At 39.4% G+C, this 24,249-nt stretch overlaps 2 protein-coding genes across 6 annotated transcripts in view; both read right to left on the bottom strand.

Annotated features, from left to right (window-relative positions):
* LOC129775073 (uncharacterized) overlaps positions 1–24,249 on the bottom strand; it is a 237,057-nt gene that overhangs the window by 174,792 nt on the left and 38,016 nt on the right. The gene's annotated exons all lie outside the window — the stretch shown is intronic.
* Positions 221–1,351, bottom strand: LOC129774008 (uncharacterized). The gene has a single exon (XM_055777690.1). The coding sequence runs from the start codon at positions 1,349–1,351 to the stop codon at positions 221–223; it is 1,131 nt and encodes a 376-aa protein (XP_055633665.1).

Below are 24,249 nucleotides of genomic sequence, written 5' to 3'. Positions count from 1 at the left end.
TGGGAGATGTTTCTCTTCCGCTAACATTAATGTTATTTCGTTCATTGAACTGAAAAGCCCACGCAAGTTCCATTGAATGGAAAGTTTGTGATTAGGGATAGGGTCTCGAGACGATGGTGTATGATTAGGTGGAGGATTGAATGTTAGGATTGGAAGGAGAGGGAAGTGGGCTGAGGTGTGGAGAATTAATTGGAGATTGTTGGAGTAGAATCAATTGAAATTAGTTGTGGTTGGGTTTTTCACCCTTGGAATGTTTGGGTTTTAGTCTCGTATCATTTTTGGAAACATTAGCAATTGGTTTGTTGGTAGTAGGATTGGGTTTGTGTTGGGTAGTAGGTGGATTAGATCCAATTGGTTGGGTTGAAGTGCTGGGTTGTGATAGGTAGTTCTGGTGGGATTGGGTCTTCTGTAGGGTTGGGGTCGATTTCTTACTTTTAGGTTTCTTCCTAGAAGATTCCTTCTCAATTGGTTGTTCATCTTCAGATGATTTGAATTCATCTGAAGTTGTTGTTTTCGAGATGATTTTTCTGTTGTTTGAGTAAGTTGATTCGATCTCCATTGGAGATTCAGAATCTTCCTCAGAGTCAATTGGTATGATGCTGAATCCCTGTTCAGATTTTTTATTGGCCTGAATAGAAACAGTCTTATTCGATTTAATAGGAGCTGACTTTGTTTGTGTACAGTTGCACTTGCATTGTTGGCATCCTGTGTTTTGGATATTGTCAAGCCGCTCTTTTAATTTACTAGCGAAGGAAGAACCATAATTGTTTTCACAAATGGATTTAGCTTCCTTGTAGGAGATTCCTTCATCAATCCTAACTCGCGTTATCTTGTCCTCGGCGATCCATGCTGGGCACTTCCTGCTAGTGGAGGAGTGATTTCCCTTGCAGTTCACGCATGAGGCAGGTGCATTGCATTGAAAATTCTTCGTCTTGTCTTTATCGGTTTGGTTTAGTTCTGGGTGTGCTACACCACAGTTACGGCATAACTGTATTTTCTTCATACACTTCTTGGAAGTGTGTTCATAATTATAGCATCCGAAGCATTGCATCGGGCTTGGATAGTAGTTTCTGGTTGGTGCGCGAATGAAACCGAAGTTAATCGCTTCGGGAATGACTGTTCCTTTGATGGTTAGGATTAGGGTGGAGGTTGCTACCTTTTCCTTTTTAATTGGATCGTATCTAAATATTCTTTTGACACCGATCACTTTTTGCTCAGAGAGTTCAGTAAGAAGCTCATCCTCTGGCATGAAAACAACATCCCAGCATGATACAACACACTTGCGTTGATTAAGAGTGGGATGAAAAATTATTTCAATTGGGGTCGAGTCAATTAGCGACTTCATACCCATTAAAGGTTCAACCTGTTTGACGTCGCGTATTTGTAGAATATATTGAAGGCAATTTTTATCATCGCGTTGAGGTTTTGCATCCTTAAATTTACCTCCGATCACACCTTGGATCGATTTCGATACAACGAAGGGGTTGGATGGAAGAATATTACCATCAGTTGCTCTTAACAATAAAATTTGCAAATTTCCGCCAAAGGGATAAGCCCATCTGGGGGAAGTGCGGGTGGTGGGAACACCATTGTATAAAGGGTGTGTCACATCAAATTGCATCACGGAAAAAACGCTGTAGAAATTTAATTTTTAGGAATTATATCTTCCGCTTTCGCTTTAAAATCAGATAAGAGTGTATAGATCACGTTGGCCATGCTTCACTGTCAATTTTTCGTAAATTTGGAAAAATGTCGTCGAACGAAAAAGAGCGTCGTGAATTAATCCTGTGCACTCATTTCGAGAATCCGGAGTGGTCACATCGGGACATCGGTAAGATGCTGGGAATCGTTCAATCCACGGTCAGCAGAGTACTAAAACGATACTTCGAGAACCTAACCATCGACCGGAAGGTGAAGAACGGCAAAAATGGATGCTCCGTCAGTGAAAAAGATCACAAGCGCGTAGTTAAGCAGTTTAGACGTGATCCGAGAAGTTCGGTCCGGGATGTCGCCAATAAGCTGAATTTGTCAAGTTCATTCGTCCAGCGGACCAAGCAGCGGGAGGGCCTACGTACATACAAGGTTCAGAAGGCTCCTAACCGCGACGAAAGGCAAAACATGGTGGGAAAGACGCGAGCCCGGAAGCTGTACACCGAAATGCTGACGAAGCCGCATTGCCTGGTAATGGACGACGAAACCTACGTCAAAGCGGACTTTCGTCAGCTGCCGGGCCTGTTGTTCTTCTCCGCAGAGGACAAATTCAGCGTTCCGGAGGAGATTCGCAAGCAGAAACTATCCAAGTTTGCCAAAAAGTACATGGTGTGGCAAGCGATCTGCTCTTGCGGAAAGCGGAGCGCCCCCTTCGTGATGACCGGCACGGTAAACGGGCAGGTTTACCTTAAGGAGTGCCTACAGAAGCGCTTACTACCACTATTGAAGCAGCACGAGGGCCCGACCATCTTCTGGCCGGATCTCGCTTCGTGCCACTATTCAAAGGACGTGTTGGAGTGGTACGAAGCCAACGGGGTCACCTTCGTGCCAAAGGAAATGAACCCGCCCAACGCGCCGGAGCTTCGCCCAATAGAGAAATATTGGGCGATTATGAAGCAGGCCCTCCGGAAGAACCCAAAAGTTGTCAAATCGGAGGCAGACTTCAAGAGAAAATTGATTTCTGTTCAAAAAAAACTACAACCTGACGTTGTACAGAACCTTATGGACAGGGTAAAGAGGAAGGTACGAGCATATGGGCTTGGGCTCGAAGTATGAATAAAAAGAAAATGCCAAAAGTTGTTTAATAGTTTTTATTTTACTGTCTAAAATTTTCAAAAGGATCGGTCTACTGGGCGAATTTCTACAGTGTTTTTTCCGTGATGCAATTTGATGTGACACACCCTTTATATTTGTTGGCTTTCCGGCGCCGGAGCTGCTGGAAGCCATGTTCAAGGCTGGCTATACCTAAGTACAGCCAGGTAAGAAGTTTTTAAATTTTCTTATTCTATGTACGTTGGTCGTCGGGGGACAACAACAGCGGGGACGAAAACGGCAGAGGACAGTAACGGCGGGGGACAATGCCAACGCAGTTACGAAATCGATCACCGAAATCACTTGGCGGAAAAACACTTGAGGAAAAATTCACTGGCAGAAAAGCACTGTTTTAAAAACACTTGGTGAAGTCACTTTTAAATGTCTGTTAAATTAATATCAATTTGGGATATGTAGTAAAAATTTTCTAACCTATACCCTTTGGTCGTCCTATTTCTCACTAACTCCTGGTATTAAGAAAAGTTTGGTCAATCACCGATCGTGTTGAAGGACCTCCTCGAAGGTCACCACCTGATGGCAGTGGGGTAGCGGGGAAGGGACCGGGAGCCGCCGACGACAGGGCAACAGCCGCAGCGGTTCGAAACGACGAAGCGAAAATAACCTCCTTTCACACCTCACACCTCCTGAGCTGCTGATGGTTGAAGAGCAGAAATTGCGCCGAAATCGCGCGTCACTGGCAGGAAAACGATGCAGATGAGACGGGTGCAAACAGCGGGACACGCAAAGGGCAGTGAAAACTGTCGGTCAAAGTGGCCAATCCGACCGGACCAACTTCCTGAATGGCTGTTGGGGGCTTCTCGGCTGCTTCCTCCTTTCCTGGTATCCGGACAACTGTTGCTGCAATAAAACGCTTTATTTAAGACCGAAATTAGCTTTGAAAAAAGCTTTGCATTCGGTAGTAGGAGAAAACTTCTATTCCTATTGTTCTCTTTTAGAATGGCGCTAAAAACATAACCGTTGCGGTCGAGTGTCAGTAGCACCTTGAGTGGGTTCAAATCGTGGATGGCTTATTTATACCAAATAAGTTGGAAACGGGCAGAAAAGAATGTATTAGTTGCTCGTTATTGACGGTACGGGTACGGGAAGCACACACATCGGCAGAACAAATGTATGAGAAAATGCGAATGCTTCCAGTTTTCATTTATTTAAAACGTTTAGGGATTAGGGAATTGTAATGTATAGCATATCAAACAAATCTTAGAGAATTTCCAATTCGATTGGTATGCAAATCACCAGAATCCGTTCGCTGTGAAAATAGTTATTAACGTTAACTTTATTTCATAAAACCGTGACCTGTTTTCAGATTTGGCACTTTTCCTGAAAGATGTAGTTCTACGTCAAAAAATACCACATTAGCGACTAAATTGGATTCTAGTTACATAGATCTAGTAAAAAGCAAGGTGATTGGCTCTAATTTGATATGTCGATCGTTCGAATCGGTTCAGTAATTATGAATTATGAAGTTATGAATTTAGGAAAAAAATTATTTTAGGCAAAAAGTGAAAAAGGTGATTTTTTGGACCACCCTAAAACGGAAATGGTCACCCTAACGAAAAAAATAAAAATAAGGGTCTAATTGTTTGGGATAAAGAACAAATCTACCACTTTTCGCGAAAATCTGAGAACCAGTATATCGGTTGGCATGGAATGGCTTCCTTTCTCCAGTACAGTAGTCGTTCGCTATCTGGGTGTTCTTCAACTAGACTACTCTTTAACTGAAGCCCAATTAAAAATCAGTTATGTATCAAAAATAGACGTCATATTCATGTACTGTCGAGAAATATGAAGGGCATTCGAATACAATTTGATGTATTTGATGATAAAAATTGACATTATTTTCGCATGACAAAAATTGAATGATGTTTTAGTGGAAACCTTTTGTATATCCAAATTCAAGATCTTCTGAAAAAATGTAATTTGAAACATTACACTGTATAGGGAACTAGCGAACTAGTTTTTTTCAGTGCCAGTCAAACAATTCATGGAAGTTCCCCACAATTTTATTCGAGGTTTGACATGTCAGCCCAGTTAGCGAATGGAATTCGATAACTGGATTGCCCTGTTAGACCATTTAGCGAAGAGTACTGTAGTAGGGGATTGTGAGGCTGTCAAGTAAAAGGAACATACGTAGGTTGCGATGTATAGCCAATCTAATATACCATCAGTGGCGTCGAGTGGAGCTTCCACACCCGGGGCGGAATAGTCGATTTGCACCCCCACCACCCCACCAGAAAAGGAATAAATCATAATTATTCAATTTCTTCATACAAATTCTGCACCCCTAGAATAGTGCACCTGGGGGCGCTCCGCTCCCTCCGCACCCCCCAGTCGACGTCACTGTATACCATCATGTTCTTGTTTGTGTGAGACACACACACATATACTCAAAAGTACTCTAGAATAGTGGGAGATAATTCCACTTGTCTCACTGAAATAGTACTTGCGGTGTTTTTCTGTGTAGATAATGTTTTCCGAGTTTGTTTATGAAGGGTGTACCGTTAAAAATCCGCACACAAAAAAATCATGCTCAAAACTCGAATTTTTACCCGATTATCATCAACTTTCCAGGAAGTGAACACTTAAAAGTAATGGCACTTTCAAGGTATCGGCTTTGGATTAGGGTAGATATATTTAATTCCAGTTAGATAAGTAGTTTAAGTTGGAACAATGTAAATAATTTGGGGAGGGTATCTTATGCGTTAGACTTAGGTATTAAAAAAGGTAACAAAAAAACTAGAAAAGTTTAGGCATGCATTTACAATAGGAATATGAAACAATCGGATAATGTGTATGATGAAAATCATTACAGCACTTGACAATGCAACCTCAAGATGTAGAACCCTAGGTTGATCACTTGAAATGTAGTATTATATTGTAATGTAAACCAAATTAAGAAATAAAAAGAATTTGAGTGAAAGGTGCTTCCGTTCATTTCTAACTTTACTCTCGCACCGTGAGGACTCGTTTCATTGGGACCAAACAGACAGCTCGTAAATCTACCGGTGGTAAAGCACCACGAAAGTAGCTCGGAAAAGCGCACCAGCCGCAGGAAGTGTGAAGAAGCCACATCGCTACCGACCGGGAACCGTCGCTTTGCGTGGAATTCGTCGCTATCAGAAGTCGACCGAATTGCTGATCCGCAAGCTACCTTTGCAGCGTTTGGTTCGTGGAATTGCCCAGGACTTCAAAACCGCTTCCAAAGTTCCGCGGTTATGGCACTGCAGGAGCCCTTTTCGAAGATACCAATTTGTGTGCTAAGCCATGCAAAACGCATCACATCTTGCCCGTCGTATCCGAGGAGAGCGTGATATTACCTTAGCGTATAATCAACGGCCCTTTTCAGGGTACCAAATTTAATGGATTAGAGTTCAGAAAAGTTTTTGCAGGCCGAACTGAAAGAAGCATTTAGCGAAAATCGTGGTGTCGGTGATAATTCGATACCGATGGGTGCCATTGACTATGGATTGGATAATGAGGAATACGAAATATATGATAGTGGAAATTTCACCATATCGAAGAAATCACTTTGATGAAAGCTGCGTTATAAAATTATTTGTGTGCGAATACCGCAATCGATAGTCGATTCTTATTTGCGATGGGTATTTCCTCTGAGGACTCGATTCCTTCTTTGAGCGTTAATAATCTCTTTCTGGAAAAACGAAGTGGTATGATAATCACATTATTCGAAAAATAAAATACAGAAGTTTTCTGCCAATCTCCCTTCAACCTCTAACATCTCTTTCTCCCGTTTGTCGTTTTTCAATCCCATTTCTCCTCCGCAGTCGGACCTAACGGAGCATTCAGCGAAAACCGAGGTATCGATGATAATTCGATACCGATGGGTGCTATTGACTATGGATTTGATAGTGAAGAACATGATATGATATGGTGTAGTGGATATTATCGAAGTGGATATTATATAACATATCAATATTTATTTACGAATGCTGCAATCGATCGTCGTTATTGGGAAGTTGGAATTGTTGGGAAGAGATCTTATTTTTACTGTGTAATTCCGAGGAGGAATCCATTCTTTCTCAAGTGTTAATAATCCTGCCCCGGATCAACGATAATTCCAATTGTCGGGGCTTGGGGAGTGGGTATTATTTGCTCTGGGTATTTTCGAGGAGGAATCGATTCCCCCTTTGAGCATTAATAATTCTTTTCCGGCTAAACGAAGTGGTATGATAATCATTTTATTCGAAAGATGAAATGTCTAAGATTCATATACTTGTTACTTATTTATTGCTAAGTCAACGTTAGTCCTACGTCCACCTTGCGGTTATATCAAAGATATAACCCGCTACTAGTTTTTTTTGAGAAATCTAATTTTGCACTCGGGGTGGGTAAACCTTTTTTTGCATAGTGTAGTGGAGCTGGGGGTAAGCCCGGCTCCATAAGGGAAAGTATTTTATTGTGAGATCTGAGGGCACATATTGTTATGTTTCCCTCACAGAATCATTGTGTAGATTATTTTCCATGAGATATAAGATATATCAGTGCTTTTAAACGGCAATTTTTCAAGTAATAGTCACTTTTCAAAGCTGACATAAAAACAGAGTTCACCAACCAGTGCGGGTGAAACCGGCACCCCATGGGGGTAACACTGACCCCCTAAATAAAACCAGTTTGAATGTGGCAACCGCCAAATGGGAGGTATTCTATTTCTAGATGTCACTGTCGAATATGGCACGATTGCTGAACTGATTCCGGAGATATGATCGGAACAAGTTCCGGTGAATATGGAATATGGAAAAGAAAGGAATTTGATATCAGGCAAATCTATCTTGCGGCACCTCAAACTACACCACAATTCAATTACTAGTTCGATGGAATCTAGGACCTAGTTCCGAGTTTATGACCTTTCACAAACCGTGATCCTGTAATATAGACCTAGGGATTCGAAAGTCTTGGAAGCACGTTTGACAGAAACTCCACCAACGATAGTCTCTTTTGCAAGGGTGAGGTTCTCCTGGGACCCACTCTCACAATTCGATTTCCTTAGGAGATGCGAGGCATCTGAAATAGATGAATAATATGTCCCAATAACTTTTAACTAACTGGAAATCATGCTGGGGTTACTCCACTCAAACGGTGACGGTCTTACCCCAACAGCATACATTTTTTAGGGAGACTCTTTCTAATAATTTATTCCTTCAACTTAACTCAACTTGAATTCCAGTGATAGTTAACAATTCAGAGAACAAACTGTAGAACAACGAAAAAGGATTTGAAACGTCGTTCAAGCATAAAAGCATAAATTCTACTACCGAAATTTACATCCGGTTGCACATCATCGGCACTCGCGTTTGTTTTTATTAATATTTTAACATTTGACGAATCACGGTTGGTTGGATTTGATTTAAAACGTCTATAATTATAAATACTAACATGTGCAGTGTTCGAAAACATAGTTAATTAGAGTTTTATAGTAAAACTCAAGGTGTGCCGGTCTTACCCTCAGTGACGGGCTTACCCCCAGTTCCCATATGTTTTAACACATATTTGTTATAATAGTATTTTTGAGTGACAAATTAAAGACTCAACCTGATATTTTTAGGAGATATCATCTGGATTTGTTAAGTTCGTTTCAATATTCTTAGATAGTTTTGCCCAGTCTTCAGAATGCAACTCGGTGCTTATGCGCACCAAGATTTTTGTACCCAGTTGAGCTCCCACTCCTTGCGCACACATGCGCTCTGGCGAATGAGCACGCTCCGAAACACAGATGAAATGTTTGGTTGTCAGCGCCGTGAGCGCAAGCCCAGTTTTAAACTGAGTTTCACGCTGAGTTTTACGCTGAAATTTGCACCGTGCTTACGCGCCGTGCTGCGCGCTTGAATCAGGATTGCTCTCTCTGTTGAGATATTTTTCTTCACACAAGCGTATACGGTTCAATGGGGGCGCGCTGTTGTTTTTATGTTTTGCTTAGAACGAACGAAGACAAAGCGGGCGCTAGAATTTGATGTGTATGTGTGTGTGTATGTAGAATGAGACGTGCATCACACAAGTGAGAAGAAATGTTTAGTATCTGAGTTCTGCGCCGGGTACATTTTGTGCTGTCCTGCTTATGAATTTTGTGCGCTTCGCACCAAAAGAGAATACGAGTGTTCTTTGAGCGCGCGCTGATGAAAATTAAACTCAAGTGCAGCGCTGCGTTTGTTTTCTGAAGACTGATTTTGGCGTACCACGGGGTACGGTAACCCTCAGATCGATCTGGACAAGTTTAGAAGTAATGGGTGGCACTTATTCCAATTAACAAATCGTTTGCAGTTTAGATCTTTTTTTCCTGAATAAATTATTTATGTATATAACTGTACTTGTCTTGAGTTTTTGAATATTCCTCTATGTCTCAGTTTTAATAGGTTTGCAGGTAAAATATAGGTTTGCTAGTAAAATATTCTTCGCAAAATGGTAATTTTTGGAAGAGTTTTTCAGGATTGTCGAGTGTACTAACGGCTGAAACAGGAATCGATCTTTAAGCTCCCGGCATGATATCTGTGGCTTTAGCCACTCGGATATGGAAATGATCGAAATAATCAATAGACCCGAATGTTACAAATACCTGAATGTCGTTCATCTGTATAAAGAAGACGGAAGAATAAAAAAGCATCATGATTTTCTGTTTCATCTCTTGATAATAAATGAAACGATTATATTAAAAGTGTACCAAACATGCGATGTAAAATAAAAACAGAAAATTGTGTAAGTGCGGTCAAATACTAGAAACAGTACTTCTATTTCTACTGGTGTTTTCGTTAAAAACAAAGCACAACCCACCCACCAAATACAACTTTTACTCCAGCTTGGCACGGGCCCGCATCAATCATATTACGATAAATGTAATTACACATCCACAAATCGACTGTATATGGAAGTCAATTATGATTTATGGACACCTAGTATATTTTTATTGTCCCATTTTCGCACACTGCGCCACAAGGCACAAAACCGGCAGGCCGATGATTATTGCCATTTGGCACTCGAAATCATTTCCTTGCTCTCGTACTGTTAGGTATATGTGAACACAGCGTTTCCCAGCAACAACAAAAACAGAATCCCCAAAGCACAGAGCTAAAAGATCTAAATATGAAAAAGACAGTTTCAGCACCGAGCGGAGCGAAACGAGCAACGGCGAGATGCCAAATTATGCGTTGTTTACGCAGAGTTCGTCACACCCGGCGAGCCGCGCTTCCGACAGTGGATCAAGGCTGGAGGGATTTGGCCCGGGAGGAACTGGGGGGTACACATGGAAAATGGAAGGAAGCTTGTTTCGGGCTAGACTGGAAATCCACTGCGCTGAGGCCAGATGCCGACGATGGGAAGTTTGGCGCTCCCTAACCAGGAATGTCTTGCTCTGAACACGCATCGGAATCAGCTTGTTTGCTAGTTTGTGAGAATGGATGAACAACTTTTTGCGGAAAGCGGACTTTAAAAAGTCGGTGGTCGATTCCCCCATTTGTTTTTGCGTTACTTCTGCAGAATGGCAAGCGTGGAGATAGACGGGAGAGGGGATTTTCATTACGTTAAAACATTAATAAGGTTCTGAGCAATCATTGAGCAACAGATTTCGTTTCGCTATGGTACGGGGTCTTGTTCTAATTTTAGAAATGCCGAAGCTCTTCTATCGGCGGGAAACTTTGTTTTCTTGGAGGCGTCATCTATGTATTTTGGGAAAATTTGGAGCAAATACTAATTGAGAAATAATAATGGAATTTCTCTCACCGTGGGTTATTATTGTTGTTATGCTGAACACGTTTCGGATTCCTCACCAATGAACACTTTTCACCCTACACTGGTGTTTTTAACGTCTGATGTGTGCTTGTAAATTGTAAATTTGTAATTGTAAATGCCTGACACAACACACATTGTTAATTGTCATGTCCGGGAAGTACTGCTGGTGAACATGTTCTGTGAACAAAATGGAAAGTGCGAAGAGAGAAACTTGATGCTGCTTCCATTGTTTGATGGAGTAAGATAAAAGATCGCTTCCTCTCAATGGAATCTGGAATGTGGTAGTGGAAATTTAGTCTCATTTTCAAAGGAATTGCTTCGGTCCTTCGTTGTATGGATGAATTCGTAGTGAACGAGTTTTGACATAGGACTATGACTTTGATTTCGATATAGGGGGTAACCCTACGTGCTCCCGTGGCCGAGTGGTTAGCGTCATAACTAACATGCCGGGTGTTCGGGTTCGATTCCCATTCTGGTCGGGGGAATTTTTCGTCAAAGAAATTTCCTCCGACTTGCACTGTGATCACGCGTATTCTAGAGCTTGCCACTCAGAATGCATTCAAGGCGTGTTATTTGGCATAGAAATCTCAACTAAGTACTAATAAAAATGACGCAAGTAATACTACGTTGAGACGGCGAAGTTCCTCTAGGAACGTTAGTGCCATTGAAGAAGAAGAAGAAGGGTAACTTTACGAAAAATGTCCATTAAGAGTTTTCAAACGCAAACGTTGCATACGATGCAATGAGCAATCTTTTTGCCTCAATTCGGGCGTTGGTTCACAATGTGAGTTGATGCGTATAATGAATTATTTTCCATTTACCAATAGGGGAAGACGGGGTAAGACGGCCACTCTAAGCATAGAGTACAATTGAACACTGTGTATACAAAATTGAGGCATATGTCAGTATCGATCCTTAGGATGTTTTCCGCAATCACGTTGACTTCCAGAAGTTTTTCTTTTTATTTCATAATTTTATATAAAAAATAAATTAAATAATAAAATATAAATAAGGATTAATTAAAAAAGGTATGAAAAAGGTGCTACTAAAATCATGACGGGTCAAGTTGGCCACCACTAAGGGTGAGATGGTCACATGAAATGACTAGTGAATCTAGGCGCATAGAGGATGATTGTATCCGGCAAAATTGTGCAACATATATTGTATTTTAGATCAAGCGTCACAAAATTGGGAGATGTTATTTTTCCTGAATTACCTATAACGTGCTTAATGTGCAACCCTTGCGAAATTATCATAATTAAAAATTATTATATTTGGTATTTGAAAAAACCATCAAATTTATCATGAATTCGCCTTGAGTTATTCAACCAACAATTCAAGTTGCGTGATGTTCCCATTCAATTCGTCAATAAGGAGCGTTCAAAGGTACGATTATGGCAAAATCGTGGCAATAGTGGCCACCTTGCCCCCGCTATGAGTCAAGCAAAAGTGTCTCAATAATCCTATGAAATGCTTTAAAAATATACCGTTTTCTACACAAACACACTTAACAGGCCTTTGTGTTTACTATTGTAACATTGGCTTCACAGGACATGTCCATATACACTTCTGAAACACTAAAGTTCTTGCATGCAAAATAACAAAAATAAACAAAATAACGCAAAAATGAGTATACATGATTGAGTGTAATGCAATACACTAAACTAATGTGTTATAATTGTCCAATAGTTGATTGTTTCAATAAGCTAGAGAGTGGTCATCTTACCCCGGGTGGCCGTCTCCCCCCGTCCTCCCCTAATAGGCATTCATCAGTTATTGTATTGTATGTTGCCCAATCATTTCGTGCTCAATTCACCTTTTTATCGTGTAGGTCTTGCTACTAACAATTTATGTAATTGTGATTCAGGATGTCATTATATCGAGCGTGTCGTTTTGGTTTCGTAAAAAATGCAATTAGTGATTAAATTGGCTGCTGATTTAAAAGATCGAAAGGATATACTCACGCATATCAGATTATGATAGCTTGAGTAGTCGCGATCTTAATATTATGCTCTCTATATATGTCTTCCTAAGAAATTCGTTTCACTTCCTCGAACACATGCACATTCCTATTTTTCTTTCCCTAGTTCGGTCCTGCGTCTTTTGACGTATCGATCGATAGAAATGTGTGCATCTGTGTGCATCTGTAAGACGCGTGTCTGATGCTTGTTGAATGGCGATGCACGGAAGATGCCTCTCGTTGAATACTCAGTGCAAAGCGTGCATTGATATAAAGAAACAAATTGCGACATATGATCAATTAGTGTATTGTTCTCGCAAAGGCAAGAAAGAATCGTTCCATCTCGAAATGATTCTACAAAACCACGCAAGCCATTGAACCTTGTTAGGGTCCCCGGAACTTTTTACTGAAGAGTTAATTATGAAATTTCGACGTATTCGTAAATAATATACGAAATGATAAATTAACAAATTAAAAAAAAAATAGATTGCGTAGTCCTACGTCCTAAGCGATCGTGTCTCGTATACAACCCCTCGATTTTTTTTTGAAAATAGAAAAAGTCACCCAAGGGGGGAGTACAGAAAAATGGTATTTTCGCACATTTTTTATGCCAAATGTCTTAAAATAGCATGAAACGTCGAGATCTACAGTCTTTTGATTTTTTTTTGAGATTTGAGTTTTCTGAAAACCGAAAAATCACCAAAAATCTGGATTAAAAAAAATTTCGGCCAAATGTCTCAAAGTTCCTTGATACGTCGAGATTTACAGTTATCTAAAAAAAAAAATCAGACCGAAAAACGAACAATGTAAAAAAAAAATTTTTTTTTGACAATTTTTTTTCCGAGATAACAGTAAATCTCGACGTTTGTGCAATCATAAGACATTTGGCATCGGAGCAAATATTTCGGTGATTTTTCGGTTTTCAAAAAACTCAAATTTTAATGTCTGCGACACTAGTAAATGAATTCCAAATGAACTAATACTGTGCATAGGGTATATTTTCTTAAAAATCAACATTTCGGAGCTAGTTCCGAGAGAAAAATCGAGATAGATATTTTATGGCACCCATAACCATACGTTTTGCCTTGTATTCCGAAAAAAATTAAGTCCCAGAGTGTCGATTTTTGAAAAAAAAAAAATCGAGATGACGTTTTATGCAATTTTAAGACATTTGGTATCGACATTTTTTTTCGAAAACACCATAATTTTTCGATTTACAAAAACTCAAACTTTGATCGCTTTGCGCCACTCTCCCTTAAGTCCGATTGAGCTGATATTTAGCATAGGGCGTTTTTCGAGGTGGTGAACATTTTTCGTGGAGTAACTTTTTGAAATTCGAGATGACCATTTTGACCATTGAACTAAATTGGGATTCGTTCGCAATTGAATTCGGAGATTGTTACATTCAATCATAAACCGGTCAATACACTCAAATGATTATAAAAGCCAACGGTAGTCCAACGTCAATCTTGTGGTTATATTGGGTTGGGGAAAAAGAAATGTCGTATATTGTCAATATATGGCAACACTTAAACATATCTTGTGTTGTACTTATCGCATCGGGTCATACTATACGGCTATTTAAAGATGACAATCTGTGCTACAAGTGTCGTTTTGACAGTGTTGTGATTGTCCTTTTCAGTCTCAAGTTATAGCGCGTCAAAGATGGAGTCCACCAAGCAAGAAATTCGCCATATTTTACGTTTTTACTACCTGCGAGGTAAAACTGCAACGAAGGCGGCCGAAAAAAATCGTGTAGTTTATGGACCCCATACTGTAACGATTCGCACAGCACAGAGTTGGTTTGATCGATTTCGTTCTGGTGTAGTGGCTGTCGAAGATACACCCCGTACTGGTAGGCCAATCGTCGTGGAGACCGATAGAATCGTTGAAATCATCCAAGTAGACCGGCATGTGAGCACTCGCTCGATTGGCCAGGAACTGGGTATAGACCATAAAACCGTTTGAAACAATTTGCAGAAGTTTGGATTCCAAAAAAAGCTGGATGTATGGGTGCCACACGAGTTGACGCAAAAAAATCTTTTAGACCGAATCGACGCCTTCGATGCACTGCTGAAACGGAACGAACTCGACCCATTTTTGAAGAAGATTGTGACTGGTGATGGAAAGTGGATCACGTACGACAACCTAAAGTGAAAAAAGTCGTATTCGAAGCGCGGTGAGCCGGCCCAAACCAAGCGCCAAGCCCGGACTGACGGCCAGGAAGGTTTTGCTGTGTGTTTGGTGGGATTGGAAGGGAATCATCCACTATGAGCTGCTCAACTATGGCCAGACCCCAAACTCGGTTCAACTCGGTTCTCTACTGTGAGCAGCTTGACCGTTTGAAGCAGGCGATTGACCAGAAACGGCCAGAAATGATTAATAGGAATAGTGTTGTTTTCCACCAGGACAACGCTCGGCCTCACACATCTTTGATGACCCGCCAGAAGCTACGGGAGCTTGGATGGGATGTCCTATTGCACCCACCGTAGAGTCCGGACTTGGCTCCAAGTGATTATCATCTTTTCCGGTCCATGCAAAACGCTCTTGGTGATACTAAGTTGGCCTCAAAAGAGTCTTGCGAAAACTGGCTGTCTGAGTTTTTTGCAAATAAGGAGGGGCGTTTTATAAGGGGGGGATAATGAAGTTGCCTTCTAAATGGCAACAAGTTTGCGAACAAAACGGTGCATATTTGACTTAAATTGTATAATTTTAAGTATGTTAAATGAAGTGTCAAATTTCAATCAGAAATACGACATTTCTTTTTCCCCAACCCTATATCTTAGGTATAACCCACCCATAGTTTTTATTTGGAGTTATAATATAAACGATTGAACTCGTTCAAACATCAAATGTCTACTGTGATTTAATACAGTTGTGTAAGATTTTCTTGAATACCATTCACTCGAAAAATGTTTACCCGAGGCACATTTACCCGTATGTAACAAATACCCGAATGTAACCCGAAAACAACATTTACCCGAAGAATGTAACCAAATACCCGTATGCGACATTTACCATAATGCAGCATTTACCCGAATGTAACGTTTACCTGAATGAGCAAGAAAAAAAACGGAGGCGATCTGGCGTAGTGGTAACATCCTTACCTCTCTTGCTAATGGTCGCGAATTCAATTCTCACTTCCGACATTCTTCCTAGAATGGAAGTAAAATTGACGAACGAAAAATTGACGTGTTGAAAGTCACTATAATACAGATAAAAAAAAAACATGGAAAAAACCGTTATGATTCCTGTTAATAAATAGGATTAATTCAATACAAAACGAAATAGCAACAAAAATATGCAGTGAAATAAAAAATCGTAAATGTATGTCGTCTGACGCTCAGACCTTCTCTTATGTTCCAAACTAATCGGGCAATCGGTAGAACACAGCTTTGCTGTGCTTCTCTGTCGGGTGGTATTCAAGTGTTTCTAATATATTATCAGGATTATAAACGAATTTTTATTCGTATTTGGATATTCATTTCTTTCTCATTCGGAATTATTTACCATTAGCTGTAAACTTTGTTCTGCCCAAAATGGATTTTTTGTTATGAATACTTTCAAACATTTAGGTTTTCTTAAAAAGAGCATCTTCACCAGTTGCAAAATTCGGTTGCTGAACACAATTAGGCACCCCTTAACCATAACTTGGCAACCATATCGGGAGTTGCTATTCGGGCGAGTAAATTAACTTCGCACCCCAAAGTAGCAGCCGAATCATCATTTTGGCAACCCAGTAGTTACTTCATCGCAAGGTTGTTATTTGTAGCAAAAGTTAAGATTTTGTTTTAATTTTCTCCGTTCTACATTGGTTGCGTTTAATTTTTTTTTTATGAAATAGTGATTTTTGCTTTTCTTTATACGACGCGTGAGTTTCTCAAAGTTCGGAGTAAACAATCATAAAAACAAAAACAAACATTCTCGTTTGATAATCTTCGGTGCGAAAAAAAAACTAGTAAAATGGCAACCATTATAGCAACGACAGGTGCAAAAATGGGTTGATGTCCAAACTAGCAGCGATTAAAGTTGTCAAATTACCAACGCTCATACAGCCATTCCATACCAAACAGATATAGTGGTTCTAAGATTTTCATCAAAACTCGTAATTTTGTTCTTTACTGCAAAACATTAGACACGCATTTTTTAAATTTTTGTTATTAGGTTGCCCGTTTTCATTTATGGGTTGTCCGGAAAATCCATTTTTTTCACTGGGAAAAGGCCACCCTGAAATGAAAATGGTCACTCTAACGAAAAAAACACGGGTATAATTTTTTGCGATAAAGAACAAAACTACCACTTTTGATGGAAATGTTAGAACCACTATATCGGTTTGCCATGTAATGGCTGTATAGCAACACACGGCTGTTTGAAATTGACAGCTTTGTTCTACGTGTATGGGCTAAGTAATTACTCGATAAATAAATGGTAGTATTTTGCGTGTACAGTAGAACCTCGATTATCCGCGAGCGGATGATCCGCGGTGCGGATTATCCGCGAATGCGAGTTCCTCAGTAATTCTATAAACCTTTCCGAAATTTGTCAGTAAGTGGTAGAATCTTGCTCTTTTGTTTTGGCCTTGGCTTTCACATTATCTGATCACTGATGTAAACGACCTTACAGATGGATAGTTCAACCATTTCTGTGTTGATAAAACACCTCATTTTTAGTCCTTCATTGCGTTATCCGCGATTTTCGTTATACGCGGTGATCTAGCCCGACTATTCCACGGAATATATGTTCGTGTTACAATCAAAATTTATCTGCCAACTTGGGAAAATAGTCGAAATACTCTGAAAGCAAACATGATCCTCAACTTAAAAGTTTCAACCAAATTTTATGCATTTTTTTTAAAATTTTATAAGACACACAAAGGAGAACACGAAGAAGTGGAGTCAGGCAAAATATTGTCATTGTTGAAATAGCTACAACACTTCCGAAAAAAGGTCTCATTTAGATGCAGCCAACTGCATTTAATAGGAAAATTCATTTACATTGTGACTTTCTTTTTTTTATTAATTTCTATGACTTCAACTTGAACTTGTGTTTAAAACGAATCCTGGTGATATTTATATTTTCGAGGATCGGGATACTCTCTAGCATCTTCATTACTTTCCAGCCCAAAGCACGATCCGCTTGTCTATTATTTTTGTCACATATTGGATTCCTTTCGATAGTGAAATACTAGGAAATTATTGTTCATGTATCATGTATCATTTACATTCCTCTCATGGATAAAATATTTAAAAACATACAACGTTTTGAACGTTTCAAAATTTTTGTTTACAGCGGATTTTTTTTAAAGAGATAAAAAGCTTCAATTTAATAATACTTTGGATGTACAGATGTTTTTAGTTTTACAAAAAACTGCATTCATATTCATACGTCCAATGAATTTTCATGTTATTTTTTATTGAAACGAACCTAAAAGAAACAAAAATCACTATTCAAAAATCGTTGGATATGTGAAAATGTCAAAAAATATTCTATCTGGCTTTTTTACTTTCTTGTCATATTAGTGAGAAAAAATGTTCTCAAAATGATTTTGTTGTTCGGACATAAAAAATCACCCTTTTTGGGAATCTAATTATAGTTCAAACAAAATTGGTTCTTCTTAAATACAAGATTTTTCACCGTTTCCTGTGGTAGGCGTGCGAAGATATGTAGGGACACTCAATATGTTGAACCCCCACAGCAAGACAATTTGTTGATGAGCGTTACGCCGATCACATTACACATTGCCCCGGGAAGGACAACATTAATTAACTCCATCATTTGGGGGTTGTTAGCATCTTAACTTATGGATGGTTCGAGATGCTGGGACAGTGTGCGAACGCAACATGCCGAAATAATTAGACATTAACCCATTGTAATGGATGTTTTGTCGTCGCTTTGATGTGCTGATGTGAACCATGATGTTGACAGCGTCGTATGTTTGCGCACGTTGGAATTTAATATCAGGATTCCAACGAAACTTCGTCACCAAGGACGGAGTTGGCTCGAGATGGATTACCTCGGCATCGCAATCTCCTACGTGATGCACGATTTAGAAGAGCGTGGGAGACAGTGAAAAATTAAAGTTCCATAAATTAATAGCAATTTAAGCGCGAAGGTTACTCGTATCCTGAACACTTTGATCATTCCAAACACATTAATATTAATGGGCAAGGAGGGAATTCAATCCGAAGGGACAGTATGAAAAATGTATCTTCCCACGGAGCAAATGATGCACTCAAGCTTGAAACTGAGCCACTTGTGCCGGATCTCTCGCCATTGCTACTCTTCCAGGGGAATAGAGCACCGGATGGAATCAGCAAAGTCCATCCACTGGGGAAATCCTTCTGCCGTAGATGCAACTTTGATCGAACGGCAGAGCGAACCGACAGAGACCAGGAAACCATTTGAAAAGGCGACGATTATGCGCTTCATTATGTATGCATTTATTTTTACGTAACAGGAAAGGTATTTTTCTAGAAGACATATCCTTGCACTGGGATCTATTCAACGCATTAGAGGTTTGTTTTCGTTCAGCTCGTGCAAACAGTCTGTATAAGCCGAGAAAATCATATTGCGGACGAGTGAAGGAAAAAATGTTGCAGCTGCCGGTGAGAGTGTATTTTCTGTGCGCGATAAAATGCCTCACATAGACGGCCACTACTTGGTGTTAGCGATGATCAAGGTCAGGACAGCAGGGACACTGGAAGAAGCCATGAAAATATGTTGATTCTGGCTGATAAATGAAACCGGGATGTACTTTTTTCTTCTTCTTGGATGGCACTAACATTCCAGTGGAACTTTTGCCTTCTCAACGTAGTATTACTTGCCTCATTTTTATGAGCAATACATGGTTGAGATTTCTATGCCGAATAACACGCCTTGATTGTACTCTGGAGTGACAAGCTCTAGAATACGCGTGACCACAGTGCCAGCCGGATGAATTTTCTTTGACGAAAAATCCCCCGGTCAGAACGGGAATCGAACCCGAACCCCCGGCATGATAGTGTGGGACACTAACCACTCGGCCACGGGAGCAGTTCTTTCATTTCAGCATTCGCAATAGCACCGGTTTAAATTGGCGCAATGGCGCAATGATGAAAAATATTTCATTCATTCGATATTCAATGATCAATACGTATCTAACAGAACGAATCGTTTACTTCGATTGCTTTCTGTAAGTAGCTGCTTCATGATTCATGACTTCATGACTAATAATATGGTTTGAAAACCCTTCAATTTTCAACAAAACCCGAAACAAACCCCGTTCGGTTGAATCGGAATGCAATTCCCGCAGCGGTCTCGAAGAGATAGATACTTTTTGCTTGATTAATCCTTTACTTGAATGTACATGCTATCTACCCTCTCAGAATACAACGTTGTGAATATGAAGGATCACCGTCACATGATGATTGTTGCGTGAACATAGTAGCTCGGATAACACATAAAGATGGTCAATTGAAGGCCCTGAATATTGAACTCATGGTCGTAAAAGCGGACACGCAACCAATGAGGCTTCCAAGACGTTTTTTTCGTTTTTTGTGGGATTAGGACAGTGTTCTAAATAAACCATATAAAATTATTTTCAAGAGGGGTGTTTTGAGATATAGACGTTTTTGATATTAAATTCAACGTTGGAGAAAGAATTTTTACTAGTGCATTCAAAGTGTCAGTATTATTTCCTATTTTTCCATTTTACTTACTTTTCAATACGATGAAGCTAACACACTGGAATTTATCCAGGGAAGTTTACGCGACGAGCTATCTTACGGCTGATACTTAATGTGTTACAAGCGGTTTTCAGGTTGAATTTATTATTCCACCACCAGTATTGCAGATTTCTAAAAACACACAACCCAATCTTGTGGTAACCACTTCAATCAACTTTACACGGAATGTAATAAAAAACATCAATATGTGCTTGTGCTTGTTGTGCTTGTTAAGCAACTTCGCATGAAAAACGGAAAGGGCATATATTCAATATATTCAAATATATATTAGGCTGTCAAAAAAGTCCTGCGGTATTTTTTTTAGAATTTTCATTTGTTCATAAAATTAGTTACAATCATCTGTTTTAAGTCAAATATGCGCCGTTTTGTTCGATGACTTGTTCCCAACGAGATGCCAACTTCATAATACCCCTGTTATAGAAGCTCGCTTCCTTATTGGCAAAAAAATCGGATAGCCAATTTTCACAGGCCTCTTTTGTGGCTATCTTCTGACTACCTAGCTCGTTCGCCATGGACAAAAACAGGTGGTAGTCATTTGGTGCAAGGTCCGGACTATACGGCGGATGCAAAAGAACCTCCCATCCGAGCTCCTGGAGCTTCTGGCGCGTCACCAAAGAAGTGTGTGGCCTGGCGTTGTCCTGATGGAAGACAATGCGGCCTCTGTTTATCAAAGATGGTCTCTTCTTAATGAGTGCTACCTTCAAGCGGTCCAGTTGTTGGCAGTACAGGTCCGAATTGAGCGTTTGGCCATAGGGAAGCAGCTCATAATAGATTATTCCTTGACAATCCCACCAAACACACAGCAGAACCTTCCTGGCCGTAATGAGGGCTTGGCCACCGTCTGAGCCGCCTCAGCGGGCTTCGACCACGACCGTTTGCGCTTCACGTTGTCGTAAGTGATCCACTTTTCATCGCCAGTCACCATCCGCTTCAGAAACGAGTCGATTTTGTTGCGATTCAGCAGCGATTCACATGCGTCGATACGGTCAAAGATGTTTTTTTTGCGTCAACGTGTGTGGCATACATCGAGCTTCTTTGTGAATCCAAGCTTCTTCAAATGGTTAATAACGGTTTGATGACATATCCCCAGCTACGGCTGCTACTATGCCGGTCTTTCTCGGCTAATTCAGCGATTTTGTCGCAATTTTCGACGACCGGCCTTCCGGAGCGTGGCGCATCTTCGACGACCTCTACACCAGAACGAAAACGTTGAAACCATCGTTGTGCGATGGAAATGGAAACTGTATCGGATCCATAAACTGCACAAATTTTATTGGCAGCTTGAGATGCATTTTTGCCTTTGTCATAGTAGTACTGTAAAATATGTCGGATTTTCTCTTTATTTTGCTCCATAGCTATATTATAACTCGATACAATGAATACAACTAGAACTACGCGCTTACAACGACACCTCGTTGTAAGCGCGTAAACAGCCTAATAGATATATATATGTATATATTTGACAGCCTAATAGATATATATATATATATATATTTGACCATTCTTTTATATTTTTTTTACTCAATAATGGTAAGTCCTACAAAAAAGTGATCTAGGGAAGAGTTTGAGGGAAATAATTGAATAAAAAATACTGAAAAAATATTTTTTGAAATCCTACACTGAAAAAAATCGATTTTAAAAACTAAAAGTTGATTTTCTTATTTTGATGAAATGGTAAATAAATATTTGCTGTACAACTCTTCCATACATTGTAACTTGTGCATATTTAAGGCAAACAAGTTTTTCTAATAAAAACTGTTTCAATACTTTATTGAAATTAGGTTTATTTCTTTTTTCAGTGCAGAAAGCCAACAAAAAATAAAAAAATATGATAATAATAAAAATATATATGTTGGCGCGAAATCCGTCTATAGGAAAAGAGGTTTACCAACAAAAAAACTTTTTTATGTTTTAGCTTATTATAACGAGAGTTACGAATCTTTCTTTTCAATTTTACGCATATCATTTTGTACATTTGTTGAAAATGGCGATAAAGTTCTCCTCTAATTTTCCCAAAACTTTGAACGACCGGCAACAAAAATGCTAAACATATCAATATGAAACGTTCTTACATTACAATTTACTGCAGTATGTGCAAAATTGTAGAAACTGAAACTGAAACTGGAACATTAAAAACACTTGTTTTTTTTTTAAATCGATTCAACAAGGTGAAATAATTTGTATTTTCGTCAAAGCTACAAATTGGCTATGCACAGAGTTTATTGGAGTTTTTAAAACTGATGCGACCATTATTTATTGAATTATTCGCCATCAGAGACGAAGATCCTACAGGAATGTTCTTTTATTCAAATTAAACCTAGTTTTTTTTTTGTCCAAAATATAAATTTTTATTAAGACTCATATGGCGGTCAGGGTTGCCAACCATTATTTTCAAAAACCAAGAAGAACGAAAATAAAAATCAGGTTAGCTCATTTTGGGTTGTTCGGAAAATTCGAGCCGATTTATTGGGAAAATAAAAGCATCATTTTTATAGGCAGACATGCATTCATTCAATTTTATCTGTACAGTTTTGTTCCACAATCATTCACCATCTTTCACGTAGCGTAAAAAATTCTATCCTTCCGGACATGGTATTTTTAAACTGCCTCTTAGAGTCCATGTTTTTGCCCTTGAAATAATTTTGCAGGGACTAGTAGTTGTGATAATCTGAAGGTGCAATATCCAGTTAGTTTAGCTGGAGGGATAGCACCTCTCAACCAGACTCCAAAATGATCAGTCGTATTGTCAAAATGACATGAAATTTGGCGTTACCTTGATGAAACACCTATCATATTGACTAATTACGGATGTTTGTTTTGGATCGCTGACTTTAATCTGTCCAGTTGCGAGCATTGCTTGCTCCTTGTATCGTTTAATTGCTTGGTAGTAGCACATAATACAGAATTCCTTTCCAATCCTAGACACTTAGCTTAGTATAGGTTCTAAAGCATAGAAAGAGCACAATGCTGTCACAAACACATTTCATTATAAAAAGCGAGGGAGAATCATTTTTAGTAAAGCGGCGAGAGACAAATTTTCTCCTGTCATAAGTTTTGCACTTCAGTTGCATATCGAAGCATATTTCTCGTGTATAGAATTTTGACCTCACTGAATGAACTTGTTACTAATTCTTATAAAATCCTAGAGTCGGTGACAACTTTGAATAAATTATAAAACAATCCTTGATTGTAAGAGAGTCCTAGAAGACGGTCGGCGTGATCAACACGAAAGATCTTCTTCCGTTAATATCGGTGTACTCGTCGAACTAATCTTAGCAGTTTGGAGATGGGCTATCAGTTCTTCTTGGTACTCTTCGCCGGCTACATTAGAAATGATAGTGATTACCTAAGCTGATTTTTTCGCAATAGCTATATCAGGCAGAGGTGATGCATGAGAGCAATCAATCGCAAGCAATCGTAAACTGTTCGATGCGGTTTATGGATCCTTTCATTCTGCTGCTGTAAAAAAGTCGGTGTGCTTTACTGAGTTCTTCATACCTTCTTACACAAACGTCAAATATATAACGATATAACAGTCTGTACTCAGTGCCGTCCAAGATAATTGCTTATCCGATACTCTGGAAAATTTCTGTCCAGCGCGGTTCAGTATGCTCAACCGAATCGAATCAATGAAAATTGAAATGAAACACGATTGATTAAACTACCACAATCCATAACTTATCCGATTTTGAACATCATGGTAAGTAATCTACAACATTCTTAGAATATTCGACGCAACAGTCATATCTTCGTATCGATGGTTAGTGCTACAGTATTGCCACCATCACTCATTTCTGCCGCTACTGGATTCAATTGCTTCTTCTGGACTGACTGTTTCTCTGGAATCTCGACTCCTCCATTAGAATCAATTATTCTTCCGGAAGTAACTGACTTGGAAGATTTCTTCAATGATTACTAACATAATCCATCAACATATGATTAATATTGTATACGAAACGCTTTTTTGGAATACTTGAACAAACTTCCGGTTGAAACTGGTACTTGTCT

The sequence above is a fragment of the Toxorhynchites rutilus genome, chromosome 3 (assembly GCF_029784135.1).
Source record: "Toxorhynchites rutilus septentrionalis strain SRP chromosome 3, ASM2978413v1, whole genome shotgun sequence".
NCBI classification, from domain to species: Eukaryota; Metazoa; Arthropoda; class Insecta; order Diptera; family Culicidae; genus Toxorhynchites; species Toxorhynchites rutilus.
The sequence above is the reverse complement of the archived record's forward strand: the minus strand, read 5'-3'. Positions and strand labels throughout refer to the sequence as shown.